This window comes from Rousettus aegyptiacus, unplaced genomic scaffold, assembly GCF_014176215.1.
Source record: "Rousettus aegyptiacus isolate mRouAeg1 unplaced genomic scaffold, mRouAeg1.p scaffold_m13_p_4, whole genome shotgun sequence".
NCBI classification, from domain to species: Eukaryota; Metazoa; Chordata; class Mammalia; order Chiroptera; family Pteropodidae; genus Rousettus; species Rousettus aegyptiacus.
The window spans coordinates 149,292,459-149,313,091 of NW_023416307.1; the positions used below are offsets into that span (position 1 = coordinate 149,292,459).

The 20,633-nt window shown below is 56.5% G+C and overlaps 1 protein-coding gene and 1 pseudogene across 2 annotated transcripts; both read right to left on the reverse strand.

Moving 5' to 3' along the window:
- Positions 1 to 3,214: 3,214 nt before the first annotated feature.
- On the reverse strand, positions 3,215 to 12,793 carry XIRP1 (xin actin binding repeat containing 1). Of its 2 annotated transcripts, XM_016124025.2 has the most exons (3): positions 12,006 to 12,793; positions 6,058 to 9,409; positions 5,525 to 5,630 (listed from the first exon to the last, which is right to left on the reverse strand). In XM_016124025.2, exons 2-3 carry the CDS (start codon positions 9,403 to 9,405, stop codon positions 5,622 to 5,624), a joined length of 3,357 nt encoding a protein of 1,118 aa, XP_015979511.2. In that variant the 5' UTR covers positions 9,406 to 9,409; positions 12,006 to 12,793; the 3' UTR covers positions 5,525 to 5,621. The 2 variants fall into 2 exon arrangements, with proteins under 2 accessions (XP_015979510.2, XP_015979511.2); XM_016124024.2 differs by having other exon boundaries at positions 3,215 to 9,409.
- A 5,135-nt stretch (positions 12,794 to 17,928) lies between these two features.
- On the reverse strand, positions 17,929 to 18,812 carry LOC107499589 (annotated as a pseudogene).
- Between the last annotated feature and the right edge of the window lie 1,821 nt (positions 18,813 to 20,633).

Below are 20,633 nucleotides of genomic sequence, written 5' to 3' on the forward strand. Positions count from 1 at the left end.
CACACACACACCATGGCTCAGAGACAGCCATCCCCACTATGTTCTGTCCAAATTCCTGACCTACAGAATTCATGAGCGTCAGAAAATGGTTATTGTTTAAACCACTAAATTCGAGGTGGTTCGTTATGCAGGAATAGTATGTAGAACGCTGAAACTAGGCACGTGTATGAACAAGGTAATTTCATAATGTGATGTCACCTCAGGAAAACATAAAACAGCGCGGTAATTTGAAGACCTCTTCAGATGGGGCAGGGGAGGTCGGGAGGAGGCAGAGGAAGTATGGATCAGGAGAGGACTTTCTGGAGAGACATTTAAACCGGAATCTGAGTGAAAAGGAACCCAGCCACTGAAGATCTGAGAGAAGAGACTTCCAGGCAGAGGGTACAGCAAATGCAAAGGCCCTGAGGCAGGAATCAGCTCAGGTGTTCTGTGAAGGTCAAGAAGGCTAGTGTAAACTAGGGGGATGTGGGTGAGGAGGGGAGTGGGGGCAGCGACGTTGGAGGGGAGAGCAGGGAAGACCAGTCAGTCTCCCAGGCTGCTGAAAAGAGTTAGATCTGAGTTGGAGTGGGCTGGGAAGCCAGTAGAGGGTCTTGTACAGGAGTGACTCTGTCGGGTAAGCTCTTGATAAGAGCTTTGGCTGCCAAGGGGGTGACAGACTGTGAGGAAAGACGGGGCAAAGGAAGGAAGACCTCCTGGGAGGCTGTAGTAGTGGTCCGCGAAAGGGGGGATGGATGGCGGCCTGAGGCAGAATGATGTGAACTGATGGACAAACTCTGGACACAGGCAGTGACAGAGAGTAACTGAAAAGGAGGAGGCGCCGGGTCGGCACATCTGTCCCGGGCGGAGCCGCGACTTGGGCGAGGACCGGAACCCGGCATCCTTCTGGTATTGCGGCGGGAGGCTCGGAGCCAGGGCCGGCCAGGACAGCGCGTACTGGCGTCCGGAGTCTGCTGCGCGGAGCCGGCCCCTGGCCGCTTGCCTGCTTGGCGTTTCCCAGCAACGGCCGCCGCCGCCCGAACATTCCGAACCCCGCGGCCTGGGTAACGTCATCGTCACCTTGGCGACGGTGGACGGGAACGCAGTACACTCCCCCCCCACCGCTCCGGGTTCCGGGGGCGGGGCCTCGGCGGGGCGCAATCCGCCTTCGGCCGGCCGGCCCCGCCTGCAGCCCCGCCCCCTCCGCTGCAGGGGGTGGGACGGAGCCTGGGCGTCAGCGGCAGGTGTGGCGGCAGGTGTGCAGGGCGCTGCTCGCCTTGGTGCACGCTGCCGCCCGCGTGCTCACCACCCATCCACCCGCTTCTCCCGAGGCCGCTGCCTCCGGCTACTAGGGCTGGCTACCTCTGTCTTCCAGGTCACCTCCGCAGAGATGCCTTCCCTGACCACCCAAGCTAAAGTACCTGCCAACCTCTTCTCATGGCCTGACCTTGTTTTTATTTCTTTCACAGTATCGCTCTCCTCTAAAAGCATTTACGTTGTCTTCCCTCTTTAAACCTAAGTTTCATGAGGTTAGGGATAAATTTTTCTTTGCTCATCTCTGTTCTCAGCACCCTGAACAGAACCCAGCATGAAGTACGTACTCAATAAATGTTAGTTGGATGAGTCAGGGAATTCACTTAATCATTTCATTCATCTATGTGTTCATTTATTTGACATTTATGGAGTCCTAGGCCCTTGTGATAATCACGAGAGATACTGAGATGAACAAGACAGGGACTCCACCTGGAGGTGAGAAGAGAGATGTTAAAACTCATGATTACAATAATACTGAAAGTGAACATCTTTGAGTTCCAGATGCCAGGCATAGCTCCAAGCACTTTGCATGTATTAATTGACTTAATCTTCACAGTAGTAAGTACCATAATTGTGCCCACTGTACAGATGACGACACTGAGAACAGTCACACTAGAAGACGCTGGGCCCTGTAATCAAGTGAGGTCCCACAAAGTGTCAGGGAGGGGGACATGTGGTTTGTGGCCCAGTGAGATATGGGTATCAGGCCCAGATGTGTAGATTTGGTATCTTAATTGCTCCCATACAGCACAGTCTTCCACAGGCAACGGGCTCCTTCCAGCTCAGAGCTGTGCTGCTTAGGGGAACTGCTCCCCCACCCCCGTATCGGCAGAGCAGGCAATGAGAGGGCCGTGAGGGTGTGGGAGGCTGAGCCCTTGGCTGGCGGTAGAGTAGGAGTTTGCCTGCTCAGCTGAAGCAAAGTGTGGGCAAATTTCCATAGAACCTTGCAGGAGGCAGGATGTGGGGTGGGGTGGTTGCTAACGCCCCTTCCTACAAAGGGCTATCCTGAAAATCCAGGAGGTAAGCTTGCTCCCGCCTCTGGGTTTCTGCAGGTGCTCTTCCCTCTGCCTAGCATGCCCTGCCGCCCCCCACATCCCGATTTTCACATAACTGGCTCTTTATTATTTATATCTTAGAGGATTTTTTATTATTATTATTATCATTAGAGAGGTCTGCCTTGGCCAAGTCCTCTAAGGCAGTCCCTGTCATTGACACATCACTATATCTTAAGGCCCCTACCCCAGAGTGGGAGAATGGCCCAGTCAAGAGCCTCACCCTTATTCCAGTTTTCCCTGGTTATTCATTGTCTTTCTGTCTCCTCACTCTAGAAAGTCAGTTCCCTGAGAGCAGAAGCCCATTAGAACTCAGCGCTGTGTCTCTGCTGCCTAGAACAGGCCTGCCATGCGGCAGGCACTCAATGCTTTTTGAAAGTGTGCAAAAGGCCCTTCACCCAATCATTCTGGCTTTCCTGGCCAGGACCTGTGCCCTCCCAGAAACCCCTGCTCCGCGCATAGCACCTGGCTTGAGCAGGGAGAAGTGGCTCAGCCATCTTGACCACTGGTCACCAGAGTTCTCCTGGCATGAGGCCCTCCCTCCTTCCCGGGCCTGACTGGGCTACTCTCCCACTCTGGAGCAGGATTCTGGTCAGATGCCACTCCAAGATGATGTCCAAGAACTGCCAGGAAGAGAGGCCAGAGGTAGAACAGCAGTGGTGTGTGTGGGAGGGGTGGGGGGAGGTGAGGGGAGCAAGGAGAATAGGGGTGTGGGCAGGCCTTTCTGGATCCCGGCCAAGATGATAGAAGAAGGGGTGGCTTTTCCCAGCCTTCCAACACTGCCATTGCCAGGAAAACAGGGCACCTGGAGGTTGTGGCTCTTTTCCCCAGTGGGAAACCAGATTCTGGAACAGATGCACAGTCAGGCACACACAGAAAAGAGAATAAAACTTGGGTTTATTCAGACTCCCTCCCCCCCCCGCCATTTGGGTGCAGAGGGGCTGGGTAGGCCATCCCTTTGGCTTTTAGGGACATTACTGATTGCCAACCTTGTCTGTGTGACCTTTGGGCTGCTAGGATGATCCTCTGATAGATGGAGATGGTGATCAAGGGGCTGAGCAGGGCCCTCTGGAACCTTCAGTCAAATCCCAAACAGAGACCAATACAGTGTCTAGGTGGCCCTGTCCTCTCCAGGAATTACGGAGCAAATGGCTGAGAACATTTTGACTCATAATGAAAGCAACGAAGGCTGAGGGTGGCAGGTCACTCGGGGGGGCTCCATCTCTGGCAGTGACATGCAGACTCACATGATGTTCAGTCCTGTGTGAGGAGCGCGTGCGTCTGCACGCATCCCCTCCCCCACCACACACACAAGCAGCTGCGAGCCCCCATCCTACTCCAGCGCCCGGGCAACGCGGCGGTCCTCTTCCTGACCTTGCCTCCCTCTTTTGTAAGAACCGGGTCAATCGATGGAGCTGACCAAAGGGAAACCGCCCGCAGAACTCCGAAGATGCCCCTTCTTCTTGGTCCTGGCCTCGCGTATGCGGGAGGAAGGCCCCACCTCAGTCCCCTGGAGGGAGGTGTCCCAGGGACAGATGGAGGCTGTGGTGGGAGGCGGAGGGGTTCACTGGGCTGCAGGGTGGGAGTGGCCACAGGGCACGGGGACCCTCTGGGCTTCCGCCGGGTCCCCACTGAGCCCAGCTGGGCTGTGCAGAAACTGCCGCAACAAGGAGGAGGCTTGGAGCCCGAGGTGGGGATCTGGGCCCCTGGCCGACCCTGCCTGCCCCATGGCCGTGGCGGAGGATGCGAGGACTGTGTTCCTGCTCTCGTCCGCCCCCTCATACTGCTCAGTCCTCAGGGCTCCATAGTGCTGGGAGCCGCCTGGCCCAGTCTGCAGCTCCAGGATGCTCTTCACCTGCACGCTGGGCAGAGGACTGGCTGAGCCAGGGGCCGGCTTGGGCTGTCCGGAGCACTGGACGACCTCCTGCTTCCCCGCCTTATCCAGGACACCTTTCTGGTGGAACAGGACCCGGCTCACATCCTGGGCCAGGTGTGTGCTTTCCCTGACATCTGGGCTGCCCCCGGGGCTGGGAGCCTTTGGGAGCTTCCTTGTGGCTGACTGGATAGAAATGCAGGTTGGGGAGGAGGGCGAATCTCTGGTGGAAGGCAAGACTCGAGGGAGGCTCCAATCTTCTCTCAAAGTCTCCAGCCTCCTGGTGGAAGGAGAGGTTGAGACTGCTTGACCTGTGGCCTCTGTGTGATTTCTGACCTCAGCCTGATTCTGGACCTCAGGATGACATGTAGCCTCCGTCTGACTCTTGACTGCAGTTTGACCCCTGACCTCCTGGCCTGAGCAATTGGGTCTGGCTCTACTGCTGGTTATGACACTGACCTTGGAGGCGCTGTGGTCCTTTGGAGGTCCTTGGGAATGGCCTCTGGCATTAGCCTCAGACTGGAGGTTAGACATGGAGCTGAGGGCCTTGTGCACGGCCTCCTCAATGTCCAGCAGCCTGGCCAGGGTCTGTTCCTTCAGCTGGGCAACCTCTGTGCTGACCCTCCTCAGCTCCCCAAAGGCCTGTTCCACTGAGGCTTCAGGCTTGCGGAGGGCAGCAGGAGGCTGAGGGGCCCCTCCCAGCTCAGGCACAGCCTCAAACAGCCTCCGCAGTGCCCGCACGTCCACACTGCTTGCTGCCTCCTTCTCCAAGGCTTGCACTTCATTCAGGAGGCTCTGGAGCTCTTGCTGGCTTCCCTGCAGAATCTTGGGGCTCTGAGAGGCTTCTTGCTGGGAACTTTCCATGAACTTCTCTCCTAGGGGGCTGGGGCTCTGTTGCAGTGAGGTGGGGTCACTGCTGAGAGCTGAGAACTTGGGGGGCTCAGGGCTCTGGAAACCACAACCCACAGCCTGACTCTTGGTGGGCCTGGAGGCCACGGTGCTGGGGCCATGCTGGGGGCTGGGCTGGTTCTGACCCTTGGGACGCCCAGCCAGAGATTCATGTTCCTGGCTGGCAGTGGTGGGGACCTTGGCCGGCCGAGGGATGGCTGCATCTGTCTCGCTTTGCTTGCATTCTCCTTGGGAGGAGCTGGGAGATCGAGCTGAGGGCTTCGGCAGCCTCTGAGGAGGTGGGAGCTGACTTAGATAAGCAGGTTTGGGGGGCAGCTGGGGCTTCTTCCTTGGGGACATGGTGGGCTCCAGTTTTGGGGTCTTCGTCTGTGATTCCCCAGGCATTCTCTGGCCAGCAGGGCTGGGGTGGGAGTGGAGAAGGGGGCCCTTCAGGGCCTCGGAGGCTTGCCAAATGGAGTCCTCATCATGGTGAGCTTGGGCTGGGAATTCAGGTCCCGTCACAGCAGCTGGGAGAGGAGGAGGAGGAGGAACAGAAGCATTATGGGAGGGCAGGCTGGCACCTGCCGCCCAAGGCCCAGAGGCCAGAGTGTGATGGGCTAGAGAGGCAGCCTTCAGGGTGGTCTCTGCAGCTTGAAGGCCGCCTGGGCCAACTCCTGCCATAGCCTTCTCTGGAGGTCCCCAGGCCTTCCGCGTGCAGCCCCCAGGCTCCTCCCGCCCTGGCCCGAGACTCTGACCTGGGCCTTCCTGGCGTGGGCTGGGAGCCTGGGCTGAGAGGGCAGTCTCTCTGTCCCTTGGCAGGGGTTCCCTCTCAGAAGGCTGGACACCCCCACACAGGTCAGAGGTCCTCTTGGGGTGAGCAGTGTAGTTGCCATCCTGAATAGTCACCCACCCTCCAGACAGCCCTCCGGGCAGTGCTTTCTGTTCCCCACTGACCTTTCTGGGGGCTGCTGGGATCCTGGGGTCCCCTCCAGCCATAGGTCTGGTGTTGCTCTGGGCAGACCCAGTGGCTGTGGCAGGTGCTTGAGGAAAACCATCCTGGAAGGGTGTGGAGGTCGTTCCATGGGTGGGGCCTTGCTTGTGTTTGCTCAGAACTTGCTGGTGCAGGCTTTGGGCCTCAGCTGCGGCCATCCGCAGACCCTGCATGGCTGCCTGGAGCTCTGGGGCCCCAGGCCCCGGGGGCGTAGTCACGGCTCCTTCCGACTTTGCCAGAGCCGCCATCCCTTTCTGCTCAGTGCAACAGTCTTCTTGCTTTTCTTTGCCAGTCAGAGGGACTGTCATTCCAGTGGTCTGTGGGGGACGAAGGGCGACCCCGGGGCCTCTCGGATGCCCTATCCCCATGCTGGGGTCCAGTGGGGGAATATGAATGATGTTCTCAGTTGGGGGGAGCCTCTGGGCCTCCTCGCTGGCTGGCACTGGACTTGGGTCAGCTGGTGGCTCCCACCGCAGACTGTGCAGGCCACTCAGGTCTCCTTTGTCTATGCAGCTGGCCAGCAGCTGCACACTGCTCCTCTCGGGGGCCCGGCTGCTTAGCCAGGGCTGCAGAGAGTAGACGGTCAGTGAGACCAGGCCCTGCTCTGTCTCCTGCATCACCAGCCCAGTCCTCGCCACCGAGGTGCCTAAGCCGCAAGCCAGCAACTGCTGGAACTCGGGGTCCAAGTCTTCAACATTGCTGCTGCTGCCTGGCGCTGGAAGCTTCAGTGGCTTGAGCTGGAGCCGGCCCGCTGGGTCCTCCTGAACCAGCAACCCCTGCTGGTCCACGTCTGGCCGGCGCAACACTTGGCGGACAATCCTAGGAAGCTCACCAGATACCAGCTCCTCCTTTCGTATGCAAGGGCCCCCCTGCCCTGGGCCTGGGAGCACGTACTTGGCAAGACAGAGCTCCCCCGGCCCTCGGACCTCCATGAGGATGCCTCCTCGGTGCAGGATGCCAGGCGTGGCGTGGAGAGTCCGCAGGGTCCCCTGGGCTGCAGTTTCCTGCCTCTCCGGCACCCGGCTGCCCGAGGGGTCCACGGGCTGCTCTTCCTGCAGGTCGCCTCCTCGGATGCTCTCAGCTGCCAAGGAGCCCATGGGGCAATTCTCAAAGAGCCAGGTGAACTTGTGCACAGAGCCTGCAGGGATGGGCTCAGGGATTGCCCTTGACCCCTGGTCTTCCTTCTTGCCTGCCTCCAGGGCCTGGAAAACCTCCTTTTGACGAGACACTTGCCCGGAAGGGATCTCCACTCGACTGCAGTATCGCACAGGCCCTCTCCCGCAGGGACGGCCCGAGGCCGGCAGGGGCTCCGTCTCAAAGACATGCCTGTTGGTCTGCCTTTCTCCAGCTTGGACCTGGCTAACCTGCAGGTGCTGCTCCCGGGAGCCTTCTGGCCTGTCCAGGTGTTGGGACACGAACATCCAGGTGCAGGACCGTTCCTCGGCCTTAGTTGTGGGATCTGTGACCTCTGACCCCTGCCTCCCCACCAGCTCACTCATTGGGCATGTCTCAAACAACCACCGGATGGTCTGCACATCACCCTTGAGGGGTGCCTCAGGCTGGGGACCTGCCTGACTCCCTTCTTCTTCTTGTCGTTCTTGCCGCTCCCGCTGGTGAATTACTTCCAAGGGCTGGGTCTCAAAGAGCCACCGGGCAGTGCCCACGTCTCCGGCCACCACTTCCTGCCGGGTGATGCCCCGCACCACATCGACAGTGCTGGGGCTTCGGCCCAGCTGGTCTAGAGGCTGTGTCTCAAACATCCACCTGTAGCCCTGCACATCACCTCCGACTACCTGCTCTCTGCTGACAGCGGTCAGGGCATGGAGGTGGCCTTTGGCATCCTGCAGAGCATACACCAGGGACCCCGTGTCTTGGGACTGCCCAGCGGAGTCAGTTCCGTCGGCTCTGCTCACACTCCTGGGGGCTGAAGTTTCCCCCTGCCCAATGCTGTCCAGGGGAATGGTCTCAAAAAGGTTCTTGAAGGTCTTTACGTCCCCTTTCACCTCATCCCTCTGGGGGGCAGTCTGAGAGAGGGACAGAGCTGAGGAGCTGTCACTGGATAGGTGCTCAGACATTAGCCCCTCACCCTCCTGGGGACCCACCCGCTGCAGGTGACCCACTTGGACCTTGTCTCTGGGAGCGTCCAGGGGCTTCATCTCGAATAGCCACAGAGTGGAGCGGACATCTCCAGGGACCACTTCCTCTTTGGGCGGGGCCTCTGCCTCAGCCTCTTCTCCCTTCAGAGTGTCTAGTGCTTGGGTCTCAAACAGATGCCGTTGACGCTGAACATCTGGACCAGGAGGGATAAGGTCTGGGGATGGCTGGAAGTCCTTCTCGTCCACCAGGATCTCCCTGATGGCATCCAAAGGCTGCGTCTCAAAGATCCAGCGAGCAGCACTGACGTCAGGCCGGGCTGCCTCCTCCAGGGAGATTCCCCGGATCACCCGCACCTGGCTGGGATCCCGGTTGATGGCATCCAGAGGTTGGGTCTCAAAGAGCCAACGGGCTGACCTCACGGCGTTGCTTTGGATCTCCTCCCGGCATGCAGCCTTGACCTCGTGGATGGCGCCGTCTGCATCCTGGATGGCACACAGTGGCTCCGTTTGGAACAACTTTACTGTCTTCTTCACATCACCCTTCAGCTCCTGGATCTCTGAGCGCAACTCCAAAGGGCTCTGCTCCTGGATGGAGGGGCGGGAGCCCAGGCGGTCCAGCGGCCGCGTCTCGAAGAGCATCCTGGTACCCTGGACATCTCCACTGGCCGCAGGCTCCCTCGCGGCAGCCTCTGGTGCCTCGGCCTGGCCCGTCAGCGCATCTAGTGGTTTCGTCTCAAATAGCCAACGGGCTGCACGAACATCCCCCCTGGAGGGCGGAGGTCCTGCGGGCTCCTGCTCTGTGCTGTTGGCAAAGGAGCCTTCCTCGAACTTGCGAGAAGTGCCCTGGACATCCCCGCTGGGAATGGGCTCCTTGGCAGCTGGCTTCTCGTGGTCCCCAATGGCATCCAGCCGCCAGTTCTCAAAGATCCAGCGCATGCACTGGACGTCGCCCTCGGTGGGCTCCTCAGAGTCCAGGACCTCAGCCAGGTCTTCGGCCACCGCCTCTTCCAGGTTCTTGCGGAGCTCGGGGTGGATGTGCCGGTAGAGGCGACGGAGCTCGTTCGCTTGCCGCTGCTGGTGGAACTTAGAGAAGGACTCCTTGGGCGGCGGCAGGGGCAGGTCCTCTAGAGCTGGCGGTGGGGGGCGGGGCAGGTCCTCCGCAGTTGCCATCCGTGCGGTTGGTGTGAGGGCCACCTGCATCTGGGTGTTGGCCATCGTTCTGAGAAGAAGGGGCAGAGATGAGGATGGGGCTGGGGGCCTGGGTAGGGGAGGGGCTGGTTGCTGGGAGAAATGGCAGGGAGGAGGGTCTAGGGGCAGAGTAGCCTGCAATAACACGCCCTCTCCCGGGTGGGCCTCTGCCATGCCTTGAACTTAGGGCATGTGGAAGCACCCCGCAAGGTGGGTTTTAGCTTCCCCCGGATCACGTGGGTTGCTAGGGAGCAAGCAGGGCACTGCTGGCCCTGAAGCTCTGTCCTTCGGCCTGGAAACGGATCATGAAACCTTCAACGGGCAAACTGGATAGGCCCATCCTCACCTTCCTTTACCGAACTCAGTTTTCCCTGGTGGAGACCCAGGTCAGTGGCCCGAAGGAATCCTGACTCATGGAGTCTTAGCCAGGGAGAAGCGGGTCCCTAAACTGGGGACGATTTCCCAAAGAGAAAAAAATTTCCTTTACTAACACCAGAGGGCGCGCTTGCCACTTTCACCGGGAGTCTTGCTCCGTCTCTGCCCCCACTCTGAACTCACTCTCCAACCTCCGCCTGTCCAGGGAGGCGCAGCAGGGGCCTGCAGTCCACGCTCTAGCAGAAGCAGTAGAGGCTCAGCAGGTATCTCATGGTTAGGCAGAGCCAGATTCTGAATCCCAGGTAGGGGCTTCCTTACCGTACCCCAAGACTCAGAGGTCTGAGCACGGGGGATCTCAGAGGTCTAGCCCAAACACTCACAGTTAAAGGTGAGGAAACTGAGGGCCAGATGGGGTCAGATTTTGGCAAATGAGTAACAAGAAATGCTGGCTTGGGGTTCCTAGACCCTATTTGGAGCCTAGCTGCCAAGGAATAAGAGGGTAGAGAAGTTTTCTTATTGGCCGGGGTACCCCTCTGGGTCCCAGCAGCCACCCCTAAGAGTGTGAGGGTGACAGTTACAGGGAGGGAGGGGTCCATTCCTGACTGCGTGCAACTGGCCGGAATCCGGCTTCACGCTTGTCTCCTTCCTCCCGCTTCTGGTCGATCAGTTTCTGCCAAGGCGCTGCCTCCCCCAGCTCACCTCTGCCCCTCTCCATGCCCTCCCACCCTTCAAGCCTTCCTCTGGTCTCTGTCCTCTGCGTCTTATCTGTCTTGTGACAGGTGTACTAACAGTCCCCAGAGACCAGTAGGGAAAGAATGAGAAGCACGTCCCCCATCCCGCTGCCCCTGACCCACTGCTCTGCTCCAAACTCGGTGCTAAATATAGCTGAGGTCCTGGCCTCGGCACAGGAGCCCTGGGCCTCTCTGGAGGGAGGCTCCGCCAGCGGGACCCTGGGTTCCTCGGCCCACCTCATCCCCTTCTCCACCCTGGGCTCCTTCATCCGGCCCCTGAGTCTCTGAGTTCTGTAGTCTCCGAGTTCTGATGAGGAACTCCTGCCAATGGCGAATGAACCATGCCTGTCCCCACCTCCTCCCTGACTTGTCACAGCCAGTGAGGCCTGAGCAGATGGCATATGCAGGCCACCAACTCCATCCTGCCACCACCCCCAGGAATCTCCACAATCCCTGCTGTGGTCACAGAGCTTTAGAATCACAGAGTCCAGGGATGTCAGACATGAGGACTCTCAGAGGTCAATGAACCTGACTCCCTCATTGTTCAGACAGGGAAAATGCGGCCCAAAGAGGGGGAAGGAGCTGTCTCGGGAGGCTCCTCAAGGCCCAAAGCAGGTTTCCCAACTCCTGGCTGTCTCTTCCCCTCCTTTGCCTGGCCCGAGACTCTTGGGCTTAAGTTTCTAGAAGTCAGGGACAGGGGGGAGGGGGAGGGCAGAATTCAGACCTGGGACTGGACTTAGGGTGTCCAAGAGCTTGGTCTCCTCAGGCTGGCCAGCCCCTCAGGGTGACCCCCCACCTCTCTCCCCAGTCTGCCCCTCCTTGGCCCAGCCACCCCCCCCCCCCCCGCCCTCCTCCCCTCCGGCTAAGTGTCTACATCTGAGCAGACTCAGATCTGCTCTCTCTGACCTTGTGTCCCCCAGATTTGTCCCCAGGGATTTCCCACTGGGCAAGATGATGGCCTGGAGCAGAATCTGAATCCCACCCCAGGTCCTAGACTGTGATATATGGGGTGCCAGGCTCAGGCCAGCCCTGGGGAGACGCTCCTGGGCCAGGAATGCCAGGATTTTCACTCACGCAGCGGGGCATGGGGCTCGTCCTGGCAAGGCGGAGTCGGGCCTGCTTACAGCCCTCCACCTGCATGTCCACCGCCTCTCCTTGCTCCCTTTTTCCTGCCTGGGAGGAAGCCCTGAAGCCTGAGGAGCTCCATACTTGTCTTTTAAAAACCACGACTCCAGGCCACCTCCTCCTTAGAGCCCTTCTGGATTTTTTTCAGACTGGCAAGAACCTGTCCCTTCGGGCCTGTGGCAGCCACTCTGCAATCTCCCGTGGGGCTCATGCTAAATCTCCTTTAGCTTCGTCGTGGAGTCCTTATATCAGAGACCCCTCCACTCGCCATCCAGATGCACGGCCCCTTCTGCCACCCGTAACACCTGCTATCCTGAAAACAATCGGAGGGTCGGGAGGGGACCCCAGCCTAGAGAGCCAGCCCTGCCATAGAAAGACGAAAGGCAGGTTACTCACCTGAGGGACCCGCTTGGCTGATGCGGTGCTCGGGGTCTGTGGCAGGTGCGGCCCAAGGGTCTGTGCTTCCTCTCGAGCTTCTTGCGGCCTCTGCTTTGCTGGCTCTGTGAGATGCCTTTTCGCTACCCTGGCTCTGGGTCTCTGTCCCCTGCCAGCCCCAGCAGCTGCCTTTATCTTGCTGACTCGGGGGTGGGCCAGGGCAGAGGCGGGCGGGAGAGGCTAAGTTCAGAGTATGAAGTGGTTCAGTTATTTTTAGGGTTTGTGGAAGTCACTCTTCCATCCCGGGGAATCGATTGCATGTCCTTTCTGCTGGGGAGCGAAGAGACTTGAGGGGAGAGCTTCATTCATCCAAGTCCCGTCTGAGGATTGGGCTCAGTGACTCAGCCACGGTGTGGGTGCCAGTGTTCCGGACTATTCTGAGGACGTGAATAAGGAGGGGCACCTGACACCTGGACAGCCCTGCTCCCCAGGCCCGCGGGCTCCCGCTCTGACTGGCCTCTGACTGTTCCTGATGAGTGCATGTCCACTCCGCCAGGAGACAGGGCCCGAGGGCGGGCCCCCTTCTCCTCTGTTCCCAGCCTGGAGACCTCTGAGAATAAGGCCCAGCAATCCTTCTCCCTCACTCACCCTGCACGAAACGTTTCCCTCTCTCATATCCATTCCTCCTCATGCCCCACAGGTCAGATCTCCGCGGCCCTGAGTGCAGCTGGATTCAGGGGAGAGGTGTCTGGATTTCTTCACCTCATCTCTTCCCTAGGCCCCTGGTTTATCAAAGAATGCCACGGAATAGTCCCGTGGTTTTCGTAGCTGATTATCTGGGTCCTTGTTTACTTTTGGGCTCTACCCTCTGACTCAGGGCCTAGACTTTCTGGGAATGAAGGGGAAGGGAGGGGTGGCAGGCCGGGAGCTGACGGTGGGCTATTTCTGACCCTGGAGTCATCAGCTTTCTACAGACGGAGAGGGGTGGGTCACACCTGCCCCTCCTTTGGTGCCCAGAGCTTGAGAGGCTAAGTAGGCTCGAGAGATGCCGGCATTTAGGCAAGAAGGGGCCAGTGTGGTGAGGGGCATCGGAGACCATCCAGAGCACACGCGAAGGCAGCCTTTTGCCCAGGTTTTCTGTCTAAGGCCGTGCAGGTGCGTTCTGTTACCTGGCAGAAGAGGGTCTTCTTTCTGACACCCCGAATGCCCTCTGGTGCCAGGGGGCGACCCCAGGCGTTGCTCACTTTTTCCACTGAGTCAACCTCGGTCATGTAGTGTTGGCCTGTGGGTGGGGAGAGGGGCATCTGGGAAACCCACTCCCTGTCCCCCTGTCCTTTTCTACCCCTCTGCCATCTCTCCAGCTCCTGGCTCTCCCGTGAAGGTCAGGGAGATGTGGAGATGCACCGGCCTTTCAGGCCAGGGCGGGAGGATCCTCAGGTGTCTCAGGAAGCCATCGCCCTGGCGATGCCCAAAGTGCCTCCCTGCTCCTGTGGTTTTGAGAATTGAATGAATTAACGTACAAAAAGGTTTTATGACAGTGCATAGCACAGAGCATATGCTATAGAAGTGCCCGTTGTTGTTACACAGGTAAGCAAAGCACCCAGGTGGAATCCACTTTTGTGTTCAAACTGAGTGTGTTAAGTCATGGAAGAAATTTCTCAGGCCTCAAGGTCAGGAAAGAGGCTTTCCCCAATCATCTGGGTTTTTTTTTTTTTTAAACTTATTTTTAATTTTTTAAAATTCCTCCCCTTCCACCCCTGACCTATGGATGTTGGTGTATACCTGGGACCCTGTCCGCAGCTCTGCTGGGACTCGAACCCAGGACCTTCTGCGTGTAAAGCAGACATGCTAACCACTATTCTATGGGACTCTCCTTTGTTTTTATAGATGAGGAAACTGAGGAACAGAGAGGATAATGAATAAGATAATAAGATAATAATAAGATAGTAAGAGGATAATGAATAAGAGGCAGGAATGATTAAGAGCCAGACTACCTGAGCTAATACAACTGTGCTCTCCAATACAGTCACCACCAACCGCATGTGACTAAATTGAAATAAAATGAAATAAAATTTAAAATCCAGTTCCTTTATCCCACGAGGCGCATTTTAGTTGCTCCATAAAGGCGTGTACCTAGTCACTACCCCACTGGACAGTGCAAAAACGTTTCCGTCATTGTGGAAAGTTCTATTATTAGCACAAAAAAAATCTCACAGCAGATGGGATTTCCCTCTTTGTCTTGGCTGTTAGGAAGCTCTGAGATACATTTTTTTGTCTTCTAGTAAGTAGACTTTGTGGCCTGCGTCCCGTGTAATGAAGGTGACCAACTGTCCCTCTGTTGCCTGTCCCCAAGGGGTTTCCCAGAATAAGGGACTTTCGGTGTTAGAAGTAGGAAAGTTTTAAGAAAGCCCAGACATGTTGGTCGCCCTATGCGTAATGATCTAACAGTATCGCATCATCGAGGTGTCAGTCATAAGGCCATTAAGGCGGTAAGCCACACGTTATTTAGTGGACTATCTTTGATGGAGATATTGTGCCTCTATCTTTTCAAGCTCCTTTAAATTATTTTGGGAATGAGGCTAGGAATAAATAAATACACTGAAGTCGAATGGTCGTGCTGATCGAAAGGCAGAGGGGACTTGGGAGTGGGGTCAGGGTGGGGAGAAGAAGGGTTTCCCAGCAGCCAAAGTCCCTCCTTCTGGCCTGAGGGCCTCTTCCCCTGCCAGCTCCTCCTCCCAAGTGAGGTTCCACCAAAGTTGGAAATTCTTTGGAAGTTCTGCCTAAGTCTCCTTAGAGAACTGACACCTGAAGACAGAGCTCAGAGTGAGCAGCTGGCGGCAGACGCACCTGAAATGTCAGGAGACGGAGCGTCCGAGAATGATTAAGAGCCAGACTACCTGCGCTTGAATCTTAACCTGTGAAACCTACTAGCTGTGTGACCTTGGCAGGTTACTTACCCTCTCTGTTCCTCACTTTACTCATCTATAAAATGGGCACAATAACTGTGCACATCTCAGAGAGCTGCTGTGAGGAATATATATTTATTACACACTCTCCCCGCCCCCCACACATAGCATTTACAATAGTGCTTGGCACACTGTAAACTCAATAAATGATTAAATTCAAAAAGTTCCTCCCTGGATCCTGGCCACCCCCAGCTTCTCCAGGTCCCGGACCCCAGTGTGTCCTCTTGATCTGAAGACAAGTGCCCTTCAAGGCACTGGCTGGCAATCCCAGCTTCTCTCCAGCCAGGAAACAGACGCTGGTGCCAAGGGACAGCTCCGGGCAGGCCAGCCAAGCCGGGACTGTTCGGCCTCCTGATAGAATCGTCTGAATCCAGAGAAGAGATTTTCTGTGCCGGAGTCAGCTCAAAGGGCGGGCGGATTTGCAGGAAGAGCCTCATCCTGCTGCCGGGAAGCTGCTGTGGCTGGCGCACGAGAGGCAGCAGAACCCGGCGTTTGAGAGTGAGGGATCTGATGTCAGACGGCCGGGCCGGGGATCAAATCGCCAGCCCGTCTCTTCCTATTCGTATGACCTCTGAGAGTCCTTCGGCTCTCCGTACCCTACCGTCTTAGTGTGGGATGTTCCAACAGCGGGATCTGAGATGAACATTTGGTGCGGGCGGTGTAAGCTGAGATTGCAGAGGTGCGTCGGGGGAGGAAGGGGAGCGGGTGTGGGGGGGGGTACTGCTGTGGGCAACTGGGCTCAAGCCCACAGGGGACCCTCTGCCTCACCTGGGGTGGGGAAGCCGGGGTATTTATCTACCAGTCCTCACCCCCACTGGCTGAGGGCTGTTCCTGGAAGCACTTACTCCCCCATACTTCCGGCCTGCCCCTCAGGCAGAGAGATGGAAGTGTTGGGGAGGCAGCGAAGCTGTGGGCCTGTTCGGGGAGTGCCCACTGAAGGTGCTGGTGGCCCCTGGGAGGGGTGAGGGGTTGCGGGGGACCCTGGCAGCATTGGCTACTTTAGGCTCTCCCATCTGTATGATGATGAGCCTATGTCCTGTGGTTGCCTTGAAGATTTAGACGTGGGTTTCTGGGTGGGCTTGAGCCAGTCGGGGGGCCCTTTAACAGCAGGGTTTCTTCTGGCCGCTGGCAGAAGAGGAGGTCAGGGGCATTCGAAGCATGAGGGGGTTTGAGTCACCATCGCTGACTTAAAGAGGGAGATGGATGGCCCATGACACTAGGAAAGCAGGTTCCTTAAGTGACTGAGAGAGGGCCCTGGCTGACAGCCAGCAAGGAAATGAGGGCTTCAGTCCTACGACTCAGGGAACTGAATTCTGCTGCTGACCTGCCTGAGCTGAGAAAGGGTTTTTCTTTCTTCAGCTTCTGGATGAGGACTCAGCCTCGGGTTGGCCTTACAGTGCTCTGAGCAGAGAACCCAGCCCTGCCTCGCTGGATTTCTGACCCGCAGAACTGTGAGCTAATAAATGGATGATGTTTAAGCTGCTGAGTCTGTAGTATTTTGCTACACAGCAACGCAAAACTACTACAGAGTGGAAACTGGAGCAGTCGAGGGAAGGCCATGCCTGCCCACCTGTAAGAGTTCCCCAGTCGGCCGGGAGCTCGGCCTAAGCATCCTCCTCCAACTGGCTGGCTAAAGGATGCTAGGCAACTATGCCCAGCACCCCCAGGCCACCAGCAGAGAGCCTCAGGGCATCTCCGAATCCAGAAATCCTGGTTAAGGAAAGCCAGAGTGGGAACAATCTGCAGCCTCTCATTCCTCCCATTTTACACTTGAGGAAACTGAGGCTTGTCACAATGCCTGGATGCTGCGGAGTAGTGACAGGAGCTGGTTTCCAATGGTCCCCTTTGGGACCCTAGTTCCACCCCTCGCCTGCGCAACAACCTTGGGCAAGTTATGCCAGCTCTCCAAGCCTCCATTTTCCAATGGGGATGGAATGCTCTGGTCATGAGCAGATGAGAGAAGGGTATTCTGGGCAGAAGGAAGAGAGTGGGCAAAGGCACAGAGGTGTGGATGGTGTGACATGGGCGACTTGAGTACAGGATAGTTGGGCAGAGGGTGGAGAATGGTCTTGAGCAGTGGGGTGTGAATGCCAGACAAGGAATTTGGGCCCCATCCCGAAGGGTTTTAATAAGGGGTGAACTGGGTCACAGGAGTCAGGTGATGCGGGCCTGTCACAGCGGCATAGGTTCTGCATGATGAGGATCTCGGTGGTGGCTGAGAGAAGGGGAGGAGTGGCTGAGTCGGAGGGATGCTGAGGAGGTAGATTAGACGGACCCTAAAAGAACTGCAAGGTGCCCGAGTGCCTGGGGCACTGCTGGAGGCAGTGACAGACAGCTATGGAGTAGACTTGGTGGGAAGGAGAGGGAGCACTCAGGGGCGATCCCAGCCGTGCGGCTTGGGGAAGCAGGTGTGCGGGCATGCTGTGGGGATGCCGTCCCCTAAGCCGGGCAGCGGGAGTGAGAGCGAAGGGCGGGGTGCTTGGCGGAGGGGGGAGACGACAGGCCGACTTTGGACACGATGAGCGTGAGGTGCCGGGACCTTCCAGGCAGAGCTGGTCTTCGGGAGGCTGGACGATCAGATCCGGAGCTAGGAGAGAAGACTGGGCTGGTGACGGAGACGCAGCGGCCTGTTTCTGTGCGGCCGGGAATCAAGGCCGTGACGGGAGGTGACCTCTCAGGGGTCTGGGAAGAGAAACGGGCTGAGGGACAGGCCTGGGAGAAGGTGGGTGGGAGAGAAGTGGCGGAAGCGAGGTACAGCCAGGGAGGCAGGAGGACGAACCAGGAGAGGAGGTACTCACGGGACACGCTGCGAGCAGGACGTACTTTGAGGCGTGTGTCCTTAGTTATTTATGTATTTACAGAAGAAAAGGCATTTTATTATTATTTTACTATATAACATATTGGTGAATATAGCCGATTGCATTTTCTCACATGGCAAATGAGACGCAGGATAACGTTTCTCTTTGAAAACTTCGACATCATCTCTCTTTCGGAGGATTCAGCTTCTTACGACGTCTGCGGTGCCGCCCATGAGGATGCACCACTGGTGCTTAGTAGTAAAGCCCATTTTGCTAAGTTGCCCTATCACGGGTCCTTGCTCAAAGTGTTCCTCTTTTTCTTCTAATCTGGTTTTCAGCACTGGATCCTGTGTTTCCTCATGATTATGTGCAGACTCTAGCCGAGGGGCAGGTTTTGTGTATTATTCATACCGACTATCAGCACGAGGACGGTAGCACACTATTGCCCTGCCATCAGATGTCAAAGCAAGCTCTGCTTTGCGATTATTGTCATCTGGAAGAGAAGACTATGTCGATTTATGAGAGATACAACAGAAAGCTCCATTTTTAATCTGAAATAAATGCTTCAAGATAGAGCTGTTCGATAGTGCCCATTTTACTGCTGCTACCGCCATGATGAATCGTGTCCGGTACTACACAGAGTGAGATGAGGAGTGGAGGGGCTGCGGGTTGAACGAGGGCCCCCCTGAGGACTTTGGCCGAAGCAGCCGCAGTGAGGTGAAGGAAGCAAAGCCGGCCGGGAGAGGGCTGCCGAGGGCTCGGTTTGAGCGTGTGGAGACACCAGGGAGAGATGAGGCTGTAAATAACCGCTCTGGTCCTCACAGCTATCATTGGTCAAATGGGAATCAATGCAGGAGTCACGGTTGTTGTTAAAAACCAAATCAATCACTCACCAGGAAAGCCCCCTGTGAACTGACCGCGGTGTCAGCCAAGAGAGGGGTGCACAGTTCCCAAGGCACGCGGGGAGATGATAGTGGAAGCGGCTGGCAGTACCTCCAGTTCCCAGGAGGTGGCAGCACCTCACCAAGCGGCACTTGATCATGTAGGAACAAGCATTGCATCTCATCGCTTCATAGATTGATTCCACAACTCTCAGCGCAGCTACTGCGTGCTGGGCCCTGGGTTAAGCACTAAAGATTATGTATCTTCATGGAGCCTACATTTTGGTTGAAGAAGCAGTAACACGAATAGGTGAATGATCTTCATAAATGTCGATAAAGCCTCTAAATTCCAAAGCTTTCTATTCTCCACGTTGGAGAGAGACTTTCTAGACATTGTGAACATTGAACAAAAGGTACCGAACAGAACTTGGGTTCCAATACTGGGTCCACCACTAAGTGATGTTATCTGCTTATTCATGGAACAGAATGGATGTATTTTCCAAAGACGGCCATGCTGATATACCCCATCCCCCATGCACGCCTTATAATGAAACTGATATTCTCCCAGTTGAGCAAAAAAGTCTACGTGTCGTCCCCTTGAATCCAGGCAGGCTGGATCGTGACTGCAGTGGAAGGACACTATGCTTTCCGAGACCGAGTCATATAAGGCCATATCGCTTCCACCTGATTCTCTGGGGACATTGAAACCCAGTCACCAGGCTATAAGGAAGCTTAAGCAGCCTGTGGAGAGATTATGTGGTGATGAACCAAGACTCCCAGCCTCCAGCACTGGCTAAGTTCCCAGCCATCAGCTAGCATCAGCTTGCTAGCTACGAGAGCGAGCCATCTTGCAGGTAGAGAATTCAGTCCCAAGATGAGCTGTCCCAGATGATGCTACACTGAGCAGAGATGCGCTGTCCTTGACTGCAGAATTGTGAACAAAATAAATGATTCTTACTGTTTTAAGTCAATTAAAATTTGAGAAGGTTTGTCATGCAGCAATAGATATAACTCAAATTAATACCTATGAAGGTATATTCTGCTGGGCTCTTTGCTAGGAGCTAGAGTGTAGGGTAAACGGGAGACTCAGTCTGTGCTATCAGGGACTCTACTCTCCATCTGGGAAAATAGACTTTGATTAAAGTATAGTCACTTCCTGGCTAACCTAAACTTGAAGTCGTGGCAAGATTACCTGGCTCCAGGTGCCTCACTTCATTACCTTATCTCCAAATATATTCCATGTGCTATGAGCCTCTCTTTCCTCAGAGTCATTGTGAATCTCTACAAGGAGATTGGCTATTAAGGACACACACCGAGCTGGGAGAGGTCCAGGGGCAGCCCTGGGGTGATGGACCCGTGGGCATTGCCATGCACGCCAGCCCCAGCGCTCTGCCCTAGCCCCGGCCACCACTTCCCGCCTCTCGCCGTCACATCAGAGACCCAGCTGCTGGTTGACACTAATCCATAAACTCCCCTCTCCTTGGCCACCCTGCCCCCCACACCTAGACGTGTGTACCATGGCAGAACAGTTTGTTCTCATGCAGACAAACCTAGGAAAGAGACCCACGCAGACCCTAGATGTGAGCTGGAATGTTGCGTAGAGAATCCTGGGCTTCTGGATACTCTGAGATGGGGAGAGACATCTTCAGAGGACTTGCCCAAAGAGGCTGCGCAGAGGGCAATTGGGACCCCTCAAGGGAGTTTTTCTGGTGGTGACATAGGTCCAGTTGCTGGAAGGAAATGGTCAGGAGAAAGCCGGAAAGTGTGTCACTCATGTCTGTCACAGCAGGAGGTGTGGAGCTGGCAGGGTCTGCCAGGGAACCTTTAAAACGCCTACGATAAAAAGAGCCAGCCTTGAACATCTGCCAATCTCGGGGAGTAATGCTCGAGGAAATTACCAGACTTTAGGGCTCCTCCTGCCCTTTTTCACCTTTCTTCCGGCTCCACCCTGACCTTTGACTCCGGAGGGGTCAGAACACTTGAAGGGCAGGCTGGACCGGCAGG

Coding starts and splice junctions, on each gene's coding strand:
- XIRP1 (XM_016124024.2), bottom strand. CDS start 9,405: ATGGCCAACACCCAGATGCAGGTGGCCCTCACACCAACCGCACGGATG.